Source organism: Capra hircus, chromosome 6 (assembly GCF_001704415.2).
Source record: "Capra hircus breed San Clemente chromosome 6, ASM170441v1, whole genome shotgun sequence".
Classification (NCBI taxonomy): domain Eukaryota; kingdom Metazoa; phylum Chordata; class Mammalia; order Artiodactyla; family Bovidae; genus Capra; species Capra hircus.
Genome location: NC_030813.1, coordinates 45008818 through 45027566, shown reverse-complemented (window position 1 = coordinate 45027566; position 18749 = coordinate 45008818). Strand labels below are relative to the sequence as shown.

Genomic DNA, 18749 nt, shown 5'->3' with positions numbered 1-18749 from the left:
ACTCAGTCTCCCTCTATGCTGCGTTTTGTTGTTGGAATAGCTAAAAATCCATGACAAGGCAGCAAACGCTGGGAAACGGCATATAGATTGTACTGTGTTTAATTTTGCCTTGTTAACTGTGCTTAGTAGCATTAGGCCAGTGGTAATTCGGCATGCTGGGTGATAGGGTCCCCCTTTTTCCCCCATCTGCTTTATCTTCTTGTGTTTGTCCCTTATTGGACAAAGTTTAACGAGATCTTAAAGTATCAGTTGCATTTGTCAGAACTATCTTCCTGTAGTGTCTCGTTTTTGCGTGTAAGGACCCATGCTGGGTGCTGTTCTTCACCCTCCCCCATTTCTAGCATGGTGTGGTGACATTTTCAAGAGGATTTGCAGAAATAGTGGTGTGTCAACTCTGAGAACTCTCTGTGTGCTATATGGTTAAAATCAAGGCCACTAAAGAGTGTTTAATGAAGTCAATGAGAAGTAAAGGACATTGGATGCATGAAATAGAAACTTTTTTTAAAATTACGTTTTTGGGGATTTGTTAAATATGTCAGGATATTAAGAATTCTGGAGTTTCATATTACTGCCGAAACATTTCTGACATGTCTATTTCTCTGTGTCTGTGTTTGTTTTGTTTTGTTAGAGATTTGAGGGGCAACAAGTTTGAATGTGACTGCAAAGCCAAGTGGTTGTATCTGTGGTTGAAGATGACGAATTCCACTGTTTCTGATGTCCTATGTATCGGTCCGCCAGAATATCAGGAAAAGAAGCTGAATGACGTGACCAGCTTTGACTATGAATGCACAACTACAGGTATTCGGAACCTCTGTCATCAAAGTCTGTTATTTAGAATAATCCTTTCTTTAAAAATACCATCAATAGGGAGTTGGAAAATGTAGGGATAAAAGTTTTCTATCAAAATTATTTTAGGGGAAATTAAAGCATTAAAAAAGAAATGAATTGATGTGGCAGAGAAAATATCTCAGCAGTCTGGAAGGATTTGTATTAATTGCACTGACTTTAATTTTGATTCTTTACAGTTTAAAATTTCTCTAAAGCTTTTAAGGCAGGAACTGGTGAGTTTGGCATGAGAACATTTTCAACTCAGGCTAGGCTTCATGGAAAGCCAGTGCAGAGATGCCTAAATTACTGTTCTCTTGACTGAATAATACGAAATTTATTTGACACTTAACTGATAAATACCAGGCTTTTAAAATCTATGAATCACTCTCGTAGTTCCATGTAAAATGAGATAACTAGGTAAGTCGTACATAACCATGGCAGAGTGGAAATGCAAGTTAACAACGAGCTATCAAAACGAAAAATTCACACTGAGGAGACAAAATGTGAAGAAAGTTTGATTATTTTTTCTATGGCCTGCCTCAAGGTTTCAGTTTATATATTTTTAGGTTAAAAGAGAAAATTAAAATACTGTCTCAACTGTCATATCTTGTAGAAAATAGGAGAGTAGCTCCATATGAAAGCTTAGATGGAGTTTCTACAGCTTTTAAAGCCACATTTTAAAGGAGAGCAGATCAATCCACAGTATGTAACCTGCTTACCAGACTTATAAAAATAAACATTCAGGCTGAGAGTTGATATCTACAAAGCCTCAAGGCATGTCAGTAGGAGCAGCAGGATTGAAAACTCAGAAAATAGTTACAGAAACTCAAAAGACAAAAACTCCAAGAACAAAATGCCACATTTAAACCCTACTGCTATCCCTCGATCAAATAAACAAACAAAAACTCAGAAGTAAAAATTATTTCCAGATATCTTTGTCAATAAGGGACGCCGACAAGTTCTGTCCTTTTCTGAGAGGAAACTTGAAGTCTTATGGAAATGCCCTTGTCTTTCATCACTGAACAGGGGCTTATTCAGCTGTGTAATTGGCAGGTGCCCTTTAGCCAGCTGAGGCCACTGGGGGTTTATTTATTGTACTGTAGAGCAGCGCAATAAATCAGAGGTCATGGTCAATGACGTTTGCACCAAAAGGTGGCATTCAAGGCCATGCCGTACGAAATGTGAAACCACAGCTCACTGGGGCTCCTTTCTGCCTCTTCTCATTTTTTCTGGAGAGTTTTCTAAACCCCACACTGAAGTGAGCAGCTTTTCGGTTGTTCTCTTCACACCTGGCCCTAGTGTGTGAAAACTGCCAGTCTCAGAGAGAAATAGCTTGGGCTGTAGAGAGCCTTGGAACTCGGGCATCTGTTCCAGACCTAGCATCTCTGGGGTCGCATGAAGTCCTTAACACATTTTGGGCATTCTCTTATACATATTTCTCTTCCCTAACAAGCTTTTTGCTAAAATTTAGAAAGTTAGCACCCCACCCTAGAAGCAAGGAAATGATGATTCTGCCTTTGCACTTGTTTTATCCCCTTAAGGCTCATGAACAAATAAACTCTGGCTCACAGCATCTTCCATCATGAAAAAATGGTGCCAGCAAGCTGTGACCCACCCCCAGATATAGTCCCTTCCTATCTTCTGGTTCAGATCAAGCCTCATCCTCTGGTGCTTTATTTAGGACTAGGGAGGAAATAGGTGAAGAGGGATGGAAGTTGGAAAGTCAAGTCTGAGATTCATGGTACCGGTATTGCATCCTCACATGAGATGGGGGAAGAAGCATATTTTCTCAGTGCCTTGTTTTCCTCTTAGCTCAGGGTTTTAGGAAGGAGTAAATTCTTTAGGTAGATGTCTCACCTTGTTCTTCCCAGGGAGAGGAACGTATGATTACCATCTTGTTCCTAGCGCAGGGGTGTAATTAACACCACAAAGCCACCCCTGGCTGGTTTCAGCTCTCCAGATTAATCACAGTCCCTCCATAACCCTCTGCTTCAAGTCTATTTTTAACCACCTCCAAAATCCCTGTTACCTACTCATGATTCCCCATGTTAGGTGGATAATTCACTAAATTCCTTAGAGGGAGTGAATTTTGCATCCTAATTGTCCCGTTAGCTTCCCTATTTCAGGGCTGATGAAAATGCAAAGAGAAATAATGCATTAATGTGCAGTTTCTCTCCCCATAGGATCAGCATCATGTATAATTTATTTCCTGCAAGTGCTATAAATAGCTATGTAAAAATCTGTTGATTCCAGTGGGAGCAAGGCCTAAATTGTCAGAGTCCTACTGACATCATGAACTTAATCTGATGTGAATGGAAGTGGCAGGGCTTCTTGCAGAGAAGGCCATTAATACTTTAACACTAGTAAATTGATGTCATATCAATATGTGGATTGTTTGAGATCTTTCCACAATGAATGTGCTTTTGCTGTCTCTGACAAGTAATGTAAGAGGGGGATAGGGGAAATTGTTTAAATTCTCCAGGTCCCCTCCCCCATTCACACAGGCACACATTCATCAATCATATTGTCTCACCCGTTTCTTCCCCTTTTTCTTCTCTTCTTTCTTCCTCCCCTTCCTCCTCCCCTTTTTGGTCAGCAGCATCAAAGAGGGAGAAGGAGTCTCCTATTTAGAATTAGATCTATGAGACTTCCCTGGCGGTTCAGTGGTTAAGATTTTGCCTTCCAGTACAGGGGATGCGGGTTCGATCCCTGGTAGGAGGTTAAAATACCACACACCCTCGAGGCCAAAAGACGTAAAACAGAAGCAGTATTGTAACAAATTCAATAAAGATTTTAAAAATGGTCCACATTAAAAAAAACTTAAAAAAAAGAATTAGATTTATAATTCAAATGATTTAGGAATCTCTGCTTTGTCAGCTCGGATATAGAAAATATTATGAAACCAATGTTTTTGGGGAAATCAACAGAAATAGGGCCATTAGAGGCTAGATTTGTAAAATGCTCTCTATTTTTGGCAGCTCTCTTTCTGGAACTTTTTAAAATGAAAAAATGTAAACTTTTGGGTCTGTGCTTTGAACAGCCTGCATTTTTAAGCTCATGAGTGCTCATGTTGCTGGGAATTCAGTGTAGGCAGAAGTCTGTGCATACAAGGAGAGTTGGGGTTATAGCCATCGGGAGTGTTTGTAACCTTGGGCACACTTGGATGAGAAAAGGCAAGCAGAGATGCTAGAGGAAGTGATAGCCTTCTTGGCTGCAATTCAAAGAACACGGCTGTACTCGCTGAGTACGCTTCTACCTCCAAGAAAGGGAACAGACCATGGCTGCTCCTATTCCCTTTCCCAGTGACCAGCCTGTGAACATGGAAACCTCTTGCAGCCCCCAGAGCACTTTCTGACTTTTGCACTGGGACCACCAGGGCCCACTGGAATGAATCAGGCAAGTTTTCCAATTTTTAGTCTTTGACCAAGCAACGCTGGTATTTGGGGGGTCTTGAGAGAGGAGAGGGAGCCTGGAGCCATGCTGACTCTTCCCTAAGTCTTCACACAGGCAGCTTCTCACTGTCGCTGGGACATGTATAAAAGTCCTGAGTGCAGCCAAGGCTGGGCACTCACACTTACCAGCTCCCTCCTGTTGGGTCTCTGCAGCACCCTTGTGAGATAGAAGTGGCTCTCACTTTATTCCTGGGGAATCTGAAGCTCTTCCCTGAGTTCCTGGAGCAGTAGGTGCAGGCGGGTTAGGAGCCCATCTGTCCCACCTGCCTTGGTGCTTCTGAATGTTTCAGAAGGGGATCACCTCCTCCATTCCTGCCGCCTGTCCCCACAGATCCTTGACCACCTTTTGCTGTCAGAGGCAGAAGCACCCTTCTCTCTGCTTCTCCCCCTTTTCTCTACCCCTGCAAGTGTCCTTCATTCAGGCTCATCCTCTGTCCCGACATCTTCAGAGTAGGCTGGGGTGAGGTCAGCCCTCCCACACTCACCAAGTCAGTAGCTCCTGTCCACTTGCAATGAAATGGGCCCCTCCAAACAGGTGACATGTATGAACAGACATCACATGTAAAGCACTGTTCTACATGAGTATGAATCATAACAAATGGCGAGGCAACTGAGGCAGGGAAAGGTTGGGTAACTTCCCCGAGGTCATGCAGCAAAAAACCAGATTCATAACTCTGGCATTTTATCTTAGATGCCATTACAATGGACACTTTCCCCGAGAGATAGCCTAGCAGTGGCCAGAACAGTGGAGGGGACTGCCTCGCGTGTGCTGAGTCTGAGGTCAGCATGTCCACCTCATTGCCCAATCTGTCCCTGCCACTGAGCTTAAGAAGGCAGTATCATTGTCCCCATACTGCAGATAAGTAAACTGAGGCCTTGTAAAGGGAAGTGCACAGCCTGGGAATTCAAAGGCAGAAGGTGGTTTCAGGTGGTTTGACTGCAGGCACAGTGCTCTTTCCGGTGCCTCACTCTGCCCTTACTCCTCAGCCCCACCTTCTCCTGCCCCTGACTGGCACTGCTCGTCCCACCCCTGTCCATGCTTCCCACCTCACTGGCTCAGCTGCTCTGCCACTGACCTGCCTCTGGTCCTTCTGCACTGGCCTTCCTTAGTTATTACCTGGTGTCTGCCTTTTGAATGCCTTTCTCATTTGGCATCTTTGTGAGGCTTCTGAATCAGTTATTTCTTGAATGGTGGCTGTGAGCTTCTGTCATGGGGACCCAGGCCCTTCCTTAGGAAGCCCTTCCGGAGACACATCATGCTGGTTGTGTGTCAGTGGCCAAGAGCACACTCTCTCTGAGCTTCAGCTTCTGGAGCTAAGAGTCCTCAAATTTTTCCAAATCTCACCCTGATGTCACTATGAGTAGGTAGGTTTAGTTGCTAAGATGTGTCCAACTCTTGCAACCCCATGGACTGTAGCCCACCAGGCTCCTCTGTCCGTGGGATTTCCCAAGCAAGAATACTGGAGTGGGTTGCCATTTCCTTTCCAGGGGATCTTTCTGACTCAGGAATTGAACTCGAGTCTCCCCTTGCAGGCAGACTCTTTACTGCTTGAGCTACCAGGAGGCCACAAAACTGGAGATTCAATCACCGTGAATAATCACATGTGAACAATAGTGCCTGATTGTGAGTCCAGTGAGTTAGAACTGGTCCCGTGGATTGGACCCGTCAGAACAGGTTTGCAGAGGAGATGGGACTTCAGCAGGCATGGAGAAGGATTGAGAGGGGAAGAGGTGGGCAAAGCCAGGCTTTTCTCATAGGAATGACTTTCCTAAACCAGACATCCACCCTCATTTTATTCTGGGCGCTTTTAGCCTGCCAAGAAGCAGTGAACCCTAAAATATTTCTGGCCAGAGAAATAAACTCTTATGAGTGTTTTGGGGTTTTTTAAAATTATTTTTTTCTTTACTAGATCTCCGGCTATCCCACACACTAACTATTCTTGCATCCAATGGCATGTTAACCCCGTTTCTTGGTGAAACTGTACATTCCTACCAAGATTTCACACAGTGAGTCATTGTAGCTCAGGGGAGCGATACAGATGATGGGTATTGACTTACCACTAAATGGAGGCGCAGAGCGTGTGCTCGAATAGGACGGCTTCTATGCTGCTGGAAAATTCAAGATCTCCAGCAGCTGCTCTCTGAGCTGCAGAGCGTTGCCCAGATCCCAGGTACCGCCATACTTAGCACTGTATGAGGCTAGTAATCAGTAAACACACTTAGGTTAACTTCCCCAAACTGTGGGCTTTATAAACCTCCAAGACCTAGTCAGAGAGTTCAGTTGGGTTTCCTTTTTGGAAGTTAACTTTCACTTTATTTTTTATTACTGGGACTATTCTGAGTGAGCTAAAAATACAGCATCTCCCAAAGGAATTTAACCACAGCATCCCTTCTTCACAGAGTAAATTTCACGGTAATTTCAGGAATGTTACTCTGCGGCATCCTTGCTATCCTGTCTTTCTGAAAGCCAGGTCTCACCAAATTTGTTTAAAACTTTGAGATACTCTAGCCAAACTCATGAGCTATTTATCTCAAGGAAGCTGTATAAGAAGCTGTGAGTTCAATCTGCTAATCCCGCGCAAGCCAGAACCCTCTGGACTCTCTCAGACTGAAACACGCTGGGATGTGTGGTGTTCTCTCCCACCCTCCCTCCTCCCCAGTCCTCTTTGGAATCAATGAGAGAAAAGATAGAAGCGGTGGGGGTAGCGGTCCGTAATTCCCACAGGAGATCTCACGGGGACTCTTTTTTTTTAAACACACATTCCCAGATTTTGTTGTTCATCAGACTCTGCCCTACCAGTCAGTTTCAGTGGACACGTTCAACTCCAAGAATGACGTGTACGTGGCCATCGCTCAGCCTAGCATGGAGAACTGCATGGTGCTGGAATGGGACCACATCGAAATGAATTTCCGGAGCTATGACAACATTACAGGTGTGTTGTGGCTTTGACTGGATGTACTGACCTCATTTCAGAGTAGTCTAAAACCTGGGAGAGAAGAAATGTTCTTTGTCATCCTGAGAGGGAGCTTGGCTCTCCCGCTTGGTTTGATTTGGGAACACTTTCCAGCCTGCCCACTTCTCTCCAACTCTTTCTGGATGTGGTGAGTTATGATGCAAACAGAAGGCTCAGGTGGTGATTCTGCTTACTGTTGGTGATCCTTCTGTAAAGGCAGAGGGTGGTGAGGGGCCTGTGGTGGGAAGCGCTTTCCTGAAATGGGGAGAAGTCACTTCTGGAATCCCTTGATCCAGAACAGTCGTGACAGCCTAACACTGCACCAGCTTTCTAGCAGCTATATGCATCCTAGAATGTTGGCACATATACACATGTACACACACATTCTCATGCACACATGTATGGACACACACACAACACACAGACATACACTCTATAGCTGTTTCTACTGCCCCCTGGCCAGGCCCTGGTGATCACTGCTTCGTTTCAGTGTGTGCGTGCTAAGTTACTTCAGTTGTATCCAGCTCTTTGTTACCCTATGGAATATAGCATTCCAGGCTCCACAGTCCATGGGATTCTCCAGGCAAGAATACTGGAGTGGGTTGCCATGCCCTCCTCCAGGGGATCTTCCCAACGCAGAGATCAAACCCAGAGATCTTTTATGTCTCTTGCTTTAGCACGCCAGTTCCACCTGGGAAGCCCTTCCTTTTAGTAAATAGATACAAAATAAGCCTAAATGGCTTCCTTAGTTCAAACCTTTGGAATAAGACTCGGTTGTTCATTCAGTGCTGTCATTGTATTCCCGTGTCTTAGAGCTACTAAAAATGGACCATCTACTTGCTTTTTAAATAAGTGGATAAAGTCAAAATAATCTTTCAAAGATTTCTTTATTGAAATGCAGTCTGATCATAATACTGACTTTACAAACAGCACCGTTAACTGTGGCCCCATGTGAGGGTTTTTTTCTGTGATTCTTGGTCTGATTTTAGCAGCATCTTGCTGCTGCAGAGGGGGCATGTCCAGGTAGCATTTCGGGGTCCAGAGGCTCCTAGGAACCTCTCAGGCCTAAGGTGGCCTTGCCGCAGGTGCAGGGATGCAGGGAGAGAGACGCTCACCATTGGAGGCAGAGCTGCTAATGAGCCTGATCTGGCGAGAGGTCTGTGAGACGTACATCTCGATGCTCCAAGATGCCATCTGGCCTCCCAGTGCTGAGCCCACATTTCTGGGGAGCAGCCTTACTCACTCCAAGCGCAGACTCAGCACAGGTGAGTGCTGCGGTTCACAGTGCAGTGCACGATGGAGGATGGAGGGAAGCCCAGGCCTCAAGACCCTAAAGCCGGTCCACGTTAGAGGAAAAAGGAGGGTGAGAGAGGGACTCGCTTTGCTACCTGCAGGGTTTTTTGCTTGTGTCTTTTCTCTGACCTGGAAGATCGGTGAGGTTAAGTGAACCAGCCCCTCTGCCTTCTCTCCTGCCTCCCCCCTGAGGAAGTAGGAGCAGAGTGAAGTCATGCCTTGAAGCAAGGAGTTCTGATGCCAGTGCTTCCTGCTGGCCCTGGCTGTGGGCTTACGGGGATCCAGGCACTGGTTAGTCTCACTGGAATTCACAATAGCTATTTGAGGCGTTACTGCAGGTCCCCTGCCCATAGGTGGAGGACAAGCACCATTAGTTCAAAAGAGAGGAGGTGTATAAAGTATAAAGAACTCAGGTTTTGAAAACCTATGAATGTGGGTTCTACTCCTGACTCTGCTATGTGCTAGGAAGTAGCTGTGGCCTCTGAGCCTCAGCTTTCTCATCTGTGAAATAGGCAGGAGATTTGCCTTACTTGGATGTGAGGACTGGATAAGTGCAGGCACAGTGCAGACAGTTCTTAGTGCCGACTTCCTTCTCACCTTTATGAATGAAGAGGTGGAGGCTCGGGTATGTTGAGCCACTTTCAAGGCAGAGCCCAGGGTTCGTCACTGCTCATCCCACCCTTTCCCTCTCCCATTTGACCTTGGTGGGAAGCAACAGCACTGCCCTCCATGTGCCCTTCCTACATACTGCATAGGTCACACCACCAGGTTCTTCAAGCCATTTGTTCACTCAACATTTCTTAAGCACTTACTCTGAGCCAAGCCCAGTCTAGGTGCTGGGGCCATAGCAGTGAACAAGCCACAGGAAAACCTCCACCCTCAAGGAGTTTGTATTATAATGGTGGAGAGAAAAAGAGACAAAAGGCAAATAATTGTCATAATACAAAGCATTAGATGGCAGCATGCTAAGAGGGGAAAAGGCTGCAGGGAGAAAAGATTTGAAGTGCTAGGCGTGGAAGGATTGAAATGTTACATGGAGTGTCTGGTAGAGGCTTCATTAAGGAGGCATCTGAATAAAACCTGTGGGACATGAGGGCTTGATGCACATGGACAGCAGGGGAGGGGGGTGGAGAACTTTCCGGACAGAGGGAGGAGCAAGTGCAAATGTCCAGAGGCAGAAGGGTATTTTTCCTGTTTGATGAAAATGCAGGTGGCTGGTTTGGCTTGGGCAGAGTGGTCCAGGGGCCATTGCAGGAGACAAAGTCAGAGAGGGTAAAGAGCTGCTCCTGAGAGCTTTGCAGGTCAAGGACTTGGGTTTTTACCTGAGTCATGGAGGACTTTGTGCAGCCATCAGCCAGTCTACACGGAAGATTTGGGTGCCTGCTACAGAACGCTAGGTTGTGTCCAGCTGCTGAGTGGAGAGTAGTCTATGTGTGGGGAGGGGACAAAAGTGGAATCCGAGAAAGTAGCTGAAGGGCTGTTGCAAGGGTTCAGGCAAGTGACCTGGCAGAGGCCACAGAGCTGGTGGGTAGGAAGTGGTGAGGGCAGAGTGGGTGAGGCTAGAGCCAGGACTGGAGCTTGCTGGTTTCCAGGGATTCCTTGGCCTCTCAGGGTCGAAGTCTGAATCTTCTGAGAGGTGGCAGCTGGACACAAAGCCCACGGCGATCCTCCTTACAGCCAAGCCCAAGAAATAAACTACAACAGCTCATTAAGCTTTGTGTTTGTTAAGCTTAGGAATGCCAACATGACACTGTTTTGTCATAAAACTGGCTCTGGATCTTTCTCACTGGTGACTTTGGGTGAGTTTTAACATCCATGAGCCTCTTTCATCTGCAAAATGGTAATTTCATGAATTCCCATTTCATCTGTAAAGTGGTATCATAGTGTTGGGCCCATGGGAATTTAACTGGGTAGCTTATGTAACACTTAGCATGGGGCCTGGCATATAGTAAATTCTTAACAATTGGGATATCAGTTGAGGATAAAAAATAAACACGTGATTCTCCTTCCTTGCTTCCACCATTAGGGAGATCCACCAGCTTCAGATATTTTACTTTTCTTAATTTATGAAAGCACACAGAATTCATACAACAGGGTCCCAACACACCTTTCCAAACACATATTGCCAATTTTCTGTCAATGCTTTCTGATCACATCTTACAATTCAGCCACCTCACTTTCTTTTGTTTCTCTCTTTACCTGGATTTCCAGGCTCAAATGCAGCCTCCTACAGGAAGCATTCCTTGATTACCTTATTGGAATGATTTATCTGTTCTCTCTGCTCTCTTAATACATGGATTTCCATTAAACACAAATAACATTCACTGTCACATAATTTTTCACTTACAGGAAGGCAGCTCATATTTATGTGCTCAGTGATTCATAAATCGTTTCTTGCCTCAATCACACAGCCTCACAGTGTGTGCTATTGTCTGTATTTTATAGTGAAGAAAAACAACCACCAGAAGCAGCTCTCCTTCCCCCATAGACCCTAACTCTTCGACTTCAGTAAAAATGTCTCTACAACTTTCCAAGTGTAGGAATGCCAGGACCAGCAGAGAATGGCCTGAGGGAGGCGTGGGAGAAGGATGGTTACAGAAGCAAGGAGATCAGTCGTTCTTTGGAGGAAGGAGTGTGACTCGCTAGAATTCAGCCTGGTGTGAAGAAAAGCTCTGCAGCTCACACAAGCTAGGCATACGGCAAGTGGATGAGCCAGGGCACAGCCCTGAGCCACTTGCCTTAAACCAGACCAAGGCGAATGTGGACCGTTCTCGCCTCTCAGGGCCGTGCAGGCCTCATTCATCATCTTGTTTGATCGCAGGGTGATCCCAGAGTCAGCCAGGGCTGGGTAGGCTTGTCTCCATTCATGCCTGGCAAGTCTGGGGCGCCAAGGATGGGAGGGACACATGCTTCCTCTTCTGTGGCCCTGCTGGGCATCATGCAAAAGGGGCATCTGTCTTCTAGTAGGAGAGGGAGACCCAGGATCATGACTCCCATCCCCAGCTTTGAGCCTTCCATCTTGTTCTTTCTACATATCTTCTCAGCTCTCCTGTTCTGGGTTAATTTCATTTGCCTTCTGATTTCTGTCGACTAAATATGTTGCAGCATCTCTCCTCCTAGATTAAAACACACACACACACACACACACACACAAGATTTCTGCTCACACACACACACACACAAGATTTCTGCTGCTGTTGCAACTCCATTGCTACAACTTCATAAGCTACCCCTGGACAGAGGTATTATGGAGCATCTCTAAGAAAGGAATTCTTTCTGTCTCACACGGCCCCCTGCTGAGGCCCCAGAGCAGGGACCTCCATAGCTAAGGCCTCAGGGGAACAAGGAGCATGCACCTCAGTTAGCCTTGGCAGGTGGGAGTCAGAAGTTTCTGAGAAGCGGTTTAATAGTTTAAACTCAGAAGTCTTAAAAGTGTGCACATCCGCCCTGCAATTTCTCCACTGCCAGATGGTTTTCAAAAGCAGATTTCCCTACAGGGAAACATAGTATTTACAATAATGAAAACCTGAAAATAACTACAGTGTCCAGCAGTAGGGGATTGAATGAGTGAAGTCGCTCAGTCGTGTCCGACTCTTTGCGACCCCATAGACTGTAGCCTACCAGGCTCCTCTGTCCATGGGATTTTCCAGGCAATAGTACTGGAGTGGGTTGCCATTGATTAGTTAAGTAAAATATGGTGTCTCCATGCAATGGAATATTATGTAGTGTTAAAATCAAGTTGTAGAAGATGCAATAACATGGGAAAATGTTCACAACATAATGGCCAAGGGGAAAAAGTAGCCTATAAAAAGTCTGTGTATACTGTAAGCGTATATCTATTTTTTCCCCATTTCTTTTCTTTTTAATTTACTTTTTATTGAAGGATAATTGATTTACAGAATTTTATTGTTTTCTGTCAACCCTCAACATGAATCAGCCATAGATGTACATATATCCCCTCTCTTTTGAACCTCCCTCCCACCTCCCTCCCCATCCGATCCCTCTAGATTGATACAGAGCCCCTGTTTGAGTTTCCTGAGCCATACAGCAAATTCCCATTGGCTATCTATTTTACATATGGTAATGTAAGTTTCCATGTTACTCTTTAAAAAGCACCTTTGAGTATTTGCAGAGATTGGCAATTAAAGAACTATATCAAGATATTAAGTGTTATTTCAGCATTTTCAGTTCAAGTGATTTTTAAAAATTTCTTTCTTTGTGCTTTTTGGTACATTGGTAGTGGAGTGTGGACTGGAATGAGACTCCCTGGATTTGAGTCTCAGACTCTACCACATGGTATGATAGCTGTGTGACCTTATATAAGTTACTGAATTTCTCTATGCCTTTATAGAATGAGGATCATGGTGATGGTAGTAAGAGTACCACCCTCATAAGACTGTTGTAAGGATTCAGTGGGTATATACTAAGTATATAATAAGCATGTAAAGGACTTAGAATAGTGCCTTTATAAATGTTGCCAGTACTTTGGCCACCTCATTGGAAAAGACTTTGATTCTGGGAGGGATTGGGGGCAGGAGGAGAAGGGGACGACCGAGGATGAGATGGTTGGATGGCATCACGGACTCGATGGACGTGGATCTGGGTGAACTCTGGGAGTTGGTGATGGACAGGGAGGCCTGGCGTGCTGCGATTCATGGAGTCGCAGAGAGTCGGACACGACTGAGCGACTGAACTGAACTGAACTGAAGTGTTACCTATTATTATTTTCAAAATTTGCTTTGATGAACATTAAAAAATTAGTTTTCAACAAAGGAAAGGGACCAGGTTCTTGCTGGGAAGCCAAAGCAATGGAAGAGAAAAGTAAATACGACCCTATAAACCAGTCACCATGTTCCCCCAAAGTTAATACTAAGAATAGAAATTGGGTAATTATCCTTGTAATTTACAGACCAAATTCACTTTGGTCCAAATTGCCTAGGAAATAAGGGGAAAAAAATAACTTTTAATTGAATGACCTAGATGGAGGGTCAGTACCATTTGAGATATGGAGTGCTATTGTTTTCTGGCTAGAATGGGAAGACTGGGGAAACTTTGGGGGAGACTCTGGGTGCAGATGGGGAGAGGATGGTGGCAGCTGACCCAGACAGAGGAGTGATGACTGAAAAGGTTCCCCTTTTCCTGCAAAGTTCTGGTTTGGTGCTGCCAGAGCTGAATCATTCAAATGGTGGCTCATCAGCAGGTATTCCTGCAGCGCCTGCTCTGGGCAGTCGCTGAAGAGTCGCATCTAAGTCCTGATTCCCAGTGTTTTAACCATCAAGAGAAGAAACCCATTAATTGCTTCATTCTGACCTGTGAAGCTAGGAATAGCATGCCGACAATTTGTGTCTCAGTGAATTTCCTGAATTATGTACCTGCCTCTAAGACACCAAAGGCCAAGGTGACCAGCACTTACCTATTTCTATGGAGATACATTTAAACTATTTTTTTAATTGTGGGAAAATATACATAATATAAAATTTACCATCTTAACTATGTTTGTGTGCTGTCCAAGGCATGCATCGATCCCCAGAATTCATCTTGAAAAACTGAAACTCGGTGCCTACTAAACTGTAACTCCTCTTTCTCTCCTGCTCTCAGACCCTGGGTACCACCCTTCTGCTTTTTCTCTCTACTGACTCCTCTAGGGACCTCACATGAGTGGAATCAGACACTGTTTGCCTTTTTGTGACCGCTTACATCAGTTAGCCTAACGTCTTCAACATTCATCCATGACACCGCATGTGTCAGAATTTCCTTCCTTTTTAAGGTGGTGCAATATCCCGTGATGTGTATATACCACACTGTATCTATTCATCCATCAGTGGACACTTGGATTGTCTCCACCTTTTCACTATTGTGAATGATGCTTCTGTGAACATGGTGTTCTTCAAGACCCTGCTTTCAATTCTTTGGGTCTAAACCCAGAAGTGGAATTCCTGGATCATATGGTAATTCTTTGTTAAGATTTCTGAAAACTGCCATACTTTTTTCCGCAATGGCTACACGTTCACAAGAGTATCAGTTTTACAATGGACAAGCACTTTTTTTTAAATTTACCTGAAGACTTTATTAGTTACCAATTTTTAAATACCAGTTAGATTTACATAATTGTTTATCCTTTTCATCCTCTTGATTAAACTCAAAATATTCTGATTAATATTGTTTAATACAGTTGATTTACCTGAAGAAATTCTTGTTTTATATAGTTTGAAGTGAAGTGAAGTTGCTCAGTCGTGTCCGACTCTTTGCAACCCCTTGGACTACTATATCGTTTAGATTTACATAAACAAATATTTACTCTGTTCATTGCTGTTTGTTATTTCTCTTAAAAAAAATTAAACTATAGTTGGTTTACAATATTGTGTTAGTTTCAGGTATACAGCAAAGTGATTCCATTTTGTATATGTACGTATGTATTTCAGATTATTTTCCATTATAGACTATTGTCAGACAGTGACCATAGTTCTTTGTGCTATACAGTAGGTCCTTGTTGTTTATCTATTTTATATACAGCAGTATGTACCTGATAACCCCATACTCCTAATTTATCCCTCCCTGCTTTCCCCTTATGTTTGTGAGTCTATTTCTGTTTTGTAAATAAGTTTACTTGTATTATTTTTAGACTTCACGTGGAGGTGGTATCATATAACATTTGTCCTTCTCTGACTCTGGACAAGAGTTTCTCACAGTGGCTGTCCTAACCCCCCTCTCTCCTCTTCTGGAGCACAGGTCAGTCCATCGTGGGCTGCAAGGCCATCCTCATTGAAGATCAGGTCTTTGTGGTGGTGGCCCAGCTCTTCGGCGGCTCTCACATTTACAGATACGACGAGAGCTGGACCAAGTTTGTCAAATTCCAAGACATAGAAGTCTCTCGCATTTCCAAGCCCAATGACATTGAGCTGTTTCAGATTGAAGATGAGACGTTCTTCGTCATCGCCGACAGCTCCAAAGCCGGTCTGTCAACCGTGTATAAATGGAACAGCAAAGGGTTCTACTCGTACCAGTCCCTGCACGAGTGGTTCAGGGACACGGACGCGGAGTTCGTGGATATAGACGGAAAATCGCACCTGATCCTGTCCAGCCGCTCCCAGGTCCCCATCATCCTCCAGTGGAATAAGAGCTCGAAGAAGTTTGTTCCCCACAGTGACATCCCCAACATGGAGGACGTGCTGGCTGTGAAGAGCTTCCGCGTGCAGAACGGCCTCTACCTGTCCCTCACCCGTTTCATCGGGGACTCCAGGGTCATGAGGTGGAACAGCAAGCAGTTTGTGGAGATCCAGGCTCTCCCGTCCCGGGGGGCCATGACCCTGCAGCCCTTCTCTTTTAAAGAGAATCACTACCTGGCCCTGGGGAGCGACTACACGTTCTCCCAGATATACCAGTGGGATAAAGAGAAGCAGCTCTTCAAAAAATTTAAGGAGATTTATGTGCAGGCGCCTCGTTCCTTCACAGCCGTCTCCACTGACAGGAGAGATTTCTTTTTTGCATCCAGTTTCAAAGGGAAAACAAAGATTTTTGAACACATAGTTGTCGACTTAAGTTTGTGAGGGTGTGATTGGTGAAGTTAAAAGACACGTAGCTTTAGCTCTTACATGAGAGAACTGGGGGGGAGGGGTGGGGGAGGAAAGAAGCGAGGTTCACATCTCCGAAATTGAAAATGCACTAGGGAAATAGTTAGAAGTTTGCAAACTTTTAGAACTCATATTTTAATCAGGGATTGCATTTATTGGCTAACTGCATGACACGTCCATTCTCCCACTTAAAAAGACATCCTAAAGCCTGTAATTACTGAGAAAAGAGTACAGCATTAACTCTTACCATCTAGGGAAGTAATAAGCTTTTTTTTTTTTTTTTTTCCTTTTTAACGAGGAAGGAGAAAACTTGATAAGTTGGGACTGCTCTTATAATGAAATAAAAACAAAACAAAAAAAAGACCGAACACATTTTGGGCCCTTCTCATTCCATGGTAGCAGTCTATTGGGTAAGAACGCTTAAAGTCAGAGACAGCTGAAAAGATTTGCTGATGATCGGTTTAAAATCTGATAACAACTCAGCAGTGCTATTTTGAGCCTTTCCAGTTTCCTGAATCCCCTCTAATAGCAGAGCCTTGATTATTTCATTGGTTCCTATAGATGGATCTTCATCATGGGTGTGTTAACAAAATAAGGTTTCACATTGCTTTCTCTGCTACAAAGAAAGTATTCTGCTGACACACATACTGGTCTATCACGGCTGTGGGCCCAGAAATGAGACGAAGGAGATTCCCCCTCTGTGCTTCAAAGCTGACCCCCGCAGTGGCCAGCGCAGTCGTGCTCGTTTAATGCTCTCCATGACTTGCGCTTCTCTGGACCCATCCTTTGAGTGCGTGAGTAACCTGCAGACAGGCCAACAACTGAATGGTGCTTTTTATTCTGTCCTAGAGCAATAGAACAGGAATTTTCATCTGATGAGCATTTGGTAGAGTTTTTGAAGTCAGATTTTGTGGAGTCAAAAAGGGTTTTGTACAACTCTCGATGTTCTTTGAAACCTAGAGATGAGTCTGTGATGGATGCATGTTTTGCCCTCTGGGCAACTTAGTATGTCAAGTAATTGAAATACTGCCTACCTCCCTGCCTCTCTGCCTAGCCCCCTGCTCCTGTTCCAGTCCTGCTTGGTCCGTTTGCTGGTACTGCTGCCGCCAGTCCGGTCCTTCTGAAGGTGCTGCTGTATCAGATTGCAGAACCCCGGCATTCATGGTGGCAGTGCCCCTTCCCATCCCAGCCCTTTAGCAGAAACCCACACCCTCACATGGGGTCACGTGCCAGCAAGGCCTCACCCTGTACTGGCTGGGCTCTGGGGGGTGGGGGTCTCTGGCTGATCCAGAGGGACCAGGTTTGGAGCCAGACACAATGAATCCCCATCCACACTCAGGGGAAACGGTGATCTCTCTGGTCTGGACGGTGTGGGAAGCTCATGGGGTCTAGTTTTGTAGGCGGTTCCAGGTGGATGGTCTGCCTGGCCAGGGGGCTCTCTTCAGGGTATATGAAGTGGAAGCTTTCAGGGGTAGCTCTCCAGTAAGTTCTCTTCCAGCTCCAAAAGTAGCACACTCATACTGTATTGCGTTTTTCAGTAATTGTTTGCCAAGTCATGAGTAGGTAGATGTTTTGTCACAAGTATGAATGTGTTTGTTGTTTCCAGACTTTGAGCAATGCAGATCAAGGCAATAAATAGCACTTAGAGAACAATGCCCAGGGTCACAGCAGCACTCTTGGGGACGTTCTGGGACTGCAGGCTCAGGGCTTCCAGCCCAACTCACCCACACACAGTAGCATTGCTGCTCCAAACTTTCCTACTAAATATGAGTGAACAGGGTAAAAAGTGGTTTATTTTCATTTTTAAGCACAAATCATTCTTTTTTCTATGTTTTTTTCCTTCCTGGTTCATTTGAATTGACTACAAATACCAGATCCTCAGGCTTCTCAGGTGGCTCAGTGGTAAAGAATCCGCCTGCCAATGCAGGAGACATGGGTTCAATTCCTGGGTCAGGAAGATCCCCCGGAGGAGGAAATGGCAACCCACTCCAGTATTCTTGCCTGGAGAATCCCATGGACAGAGGAGCCTGGCTTGCTGCAGTCCATGGGGTTGCGAAGAATCAAACACGACTTAGCAACTAAACAACAAACCCAAATCGTCACATCAGAGGCTGAAAGTGGGACAGCTCTGCCTTTCCCCCCAGCTGTCAAGATGGACTAGCTATGCTTTCTGGCACCTAGAATCCCTCAGATGAGCCTAGCAGAAAAGCAGGCACTTGACAAGAAGTGCAGGAGGCACTTAGACCATCCCAGCAAATGTGCCAGGTCACGGTGATGGTCCTGATTCCAGCTGCTGGTAGAGGAGGCAACAGGACATCTTCGCCATTGCTGCCTCCTCAGAGCAGTGACCACCTTCTCAGCCTTGCCTTTCAGGGTGGAGTTGGGGGCTGCCCTCTGCCCTCACCACACTGGGAATCATTGCTTGGAATCTGGAAAACCCGGGAAGCAGAGGGGACGGGGCTGGGGGGTGGGTGGGGACTTGCTGAGTCCAGATGAGACATCGGAGGGTGAACGAAAAATCTAAAGCAACTGGTGGTGAGGAGGGGTGTGGGGATGAGAGAGTGGGAAACCCATTAGCGGCAATCAGTTTTTCTTTTAAAAAAACCTGTAGACAGGATGGGAATCTTCAGTCTACAGAGTCCCCATGCCGA

At 45.1% G+C, this 18749-nt stretch overlaps 1 protein-coding gene across 1 annotated transcript in view; it reads left to right on the top strand.

The window, feature by feature from the left end:
* The window catches only part of LGI2 (leucine rich repeat LGI family member 2), a 28645-nt gene extending 12183 nt beyond the window's left edge, over window positions 1-16462 (top strand). Inside the window, exons 6-8 of the mRNA XM_018049343.1 lie at window positions 629-798; window positions 7049-7213; window positions 15257-16462. Coding sequence (XP_017904832.1) covers window positions 629-798; window positions 7049-7213; window positions 15257-16074 — 1153 coding nt within the window. The 3' untranslated portion in view covers window positions 16075-16462. The remainder of the gene's footprint in view (window positions 1-628; window positions 799-7048; window positions 7214-15256) is intronic.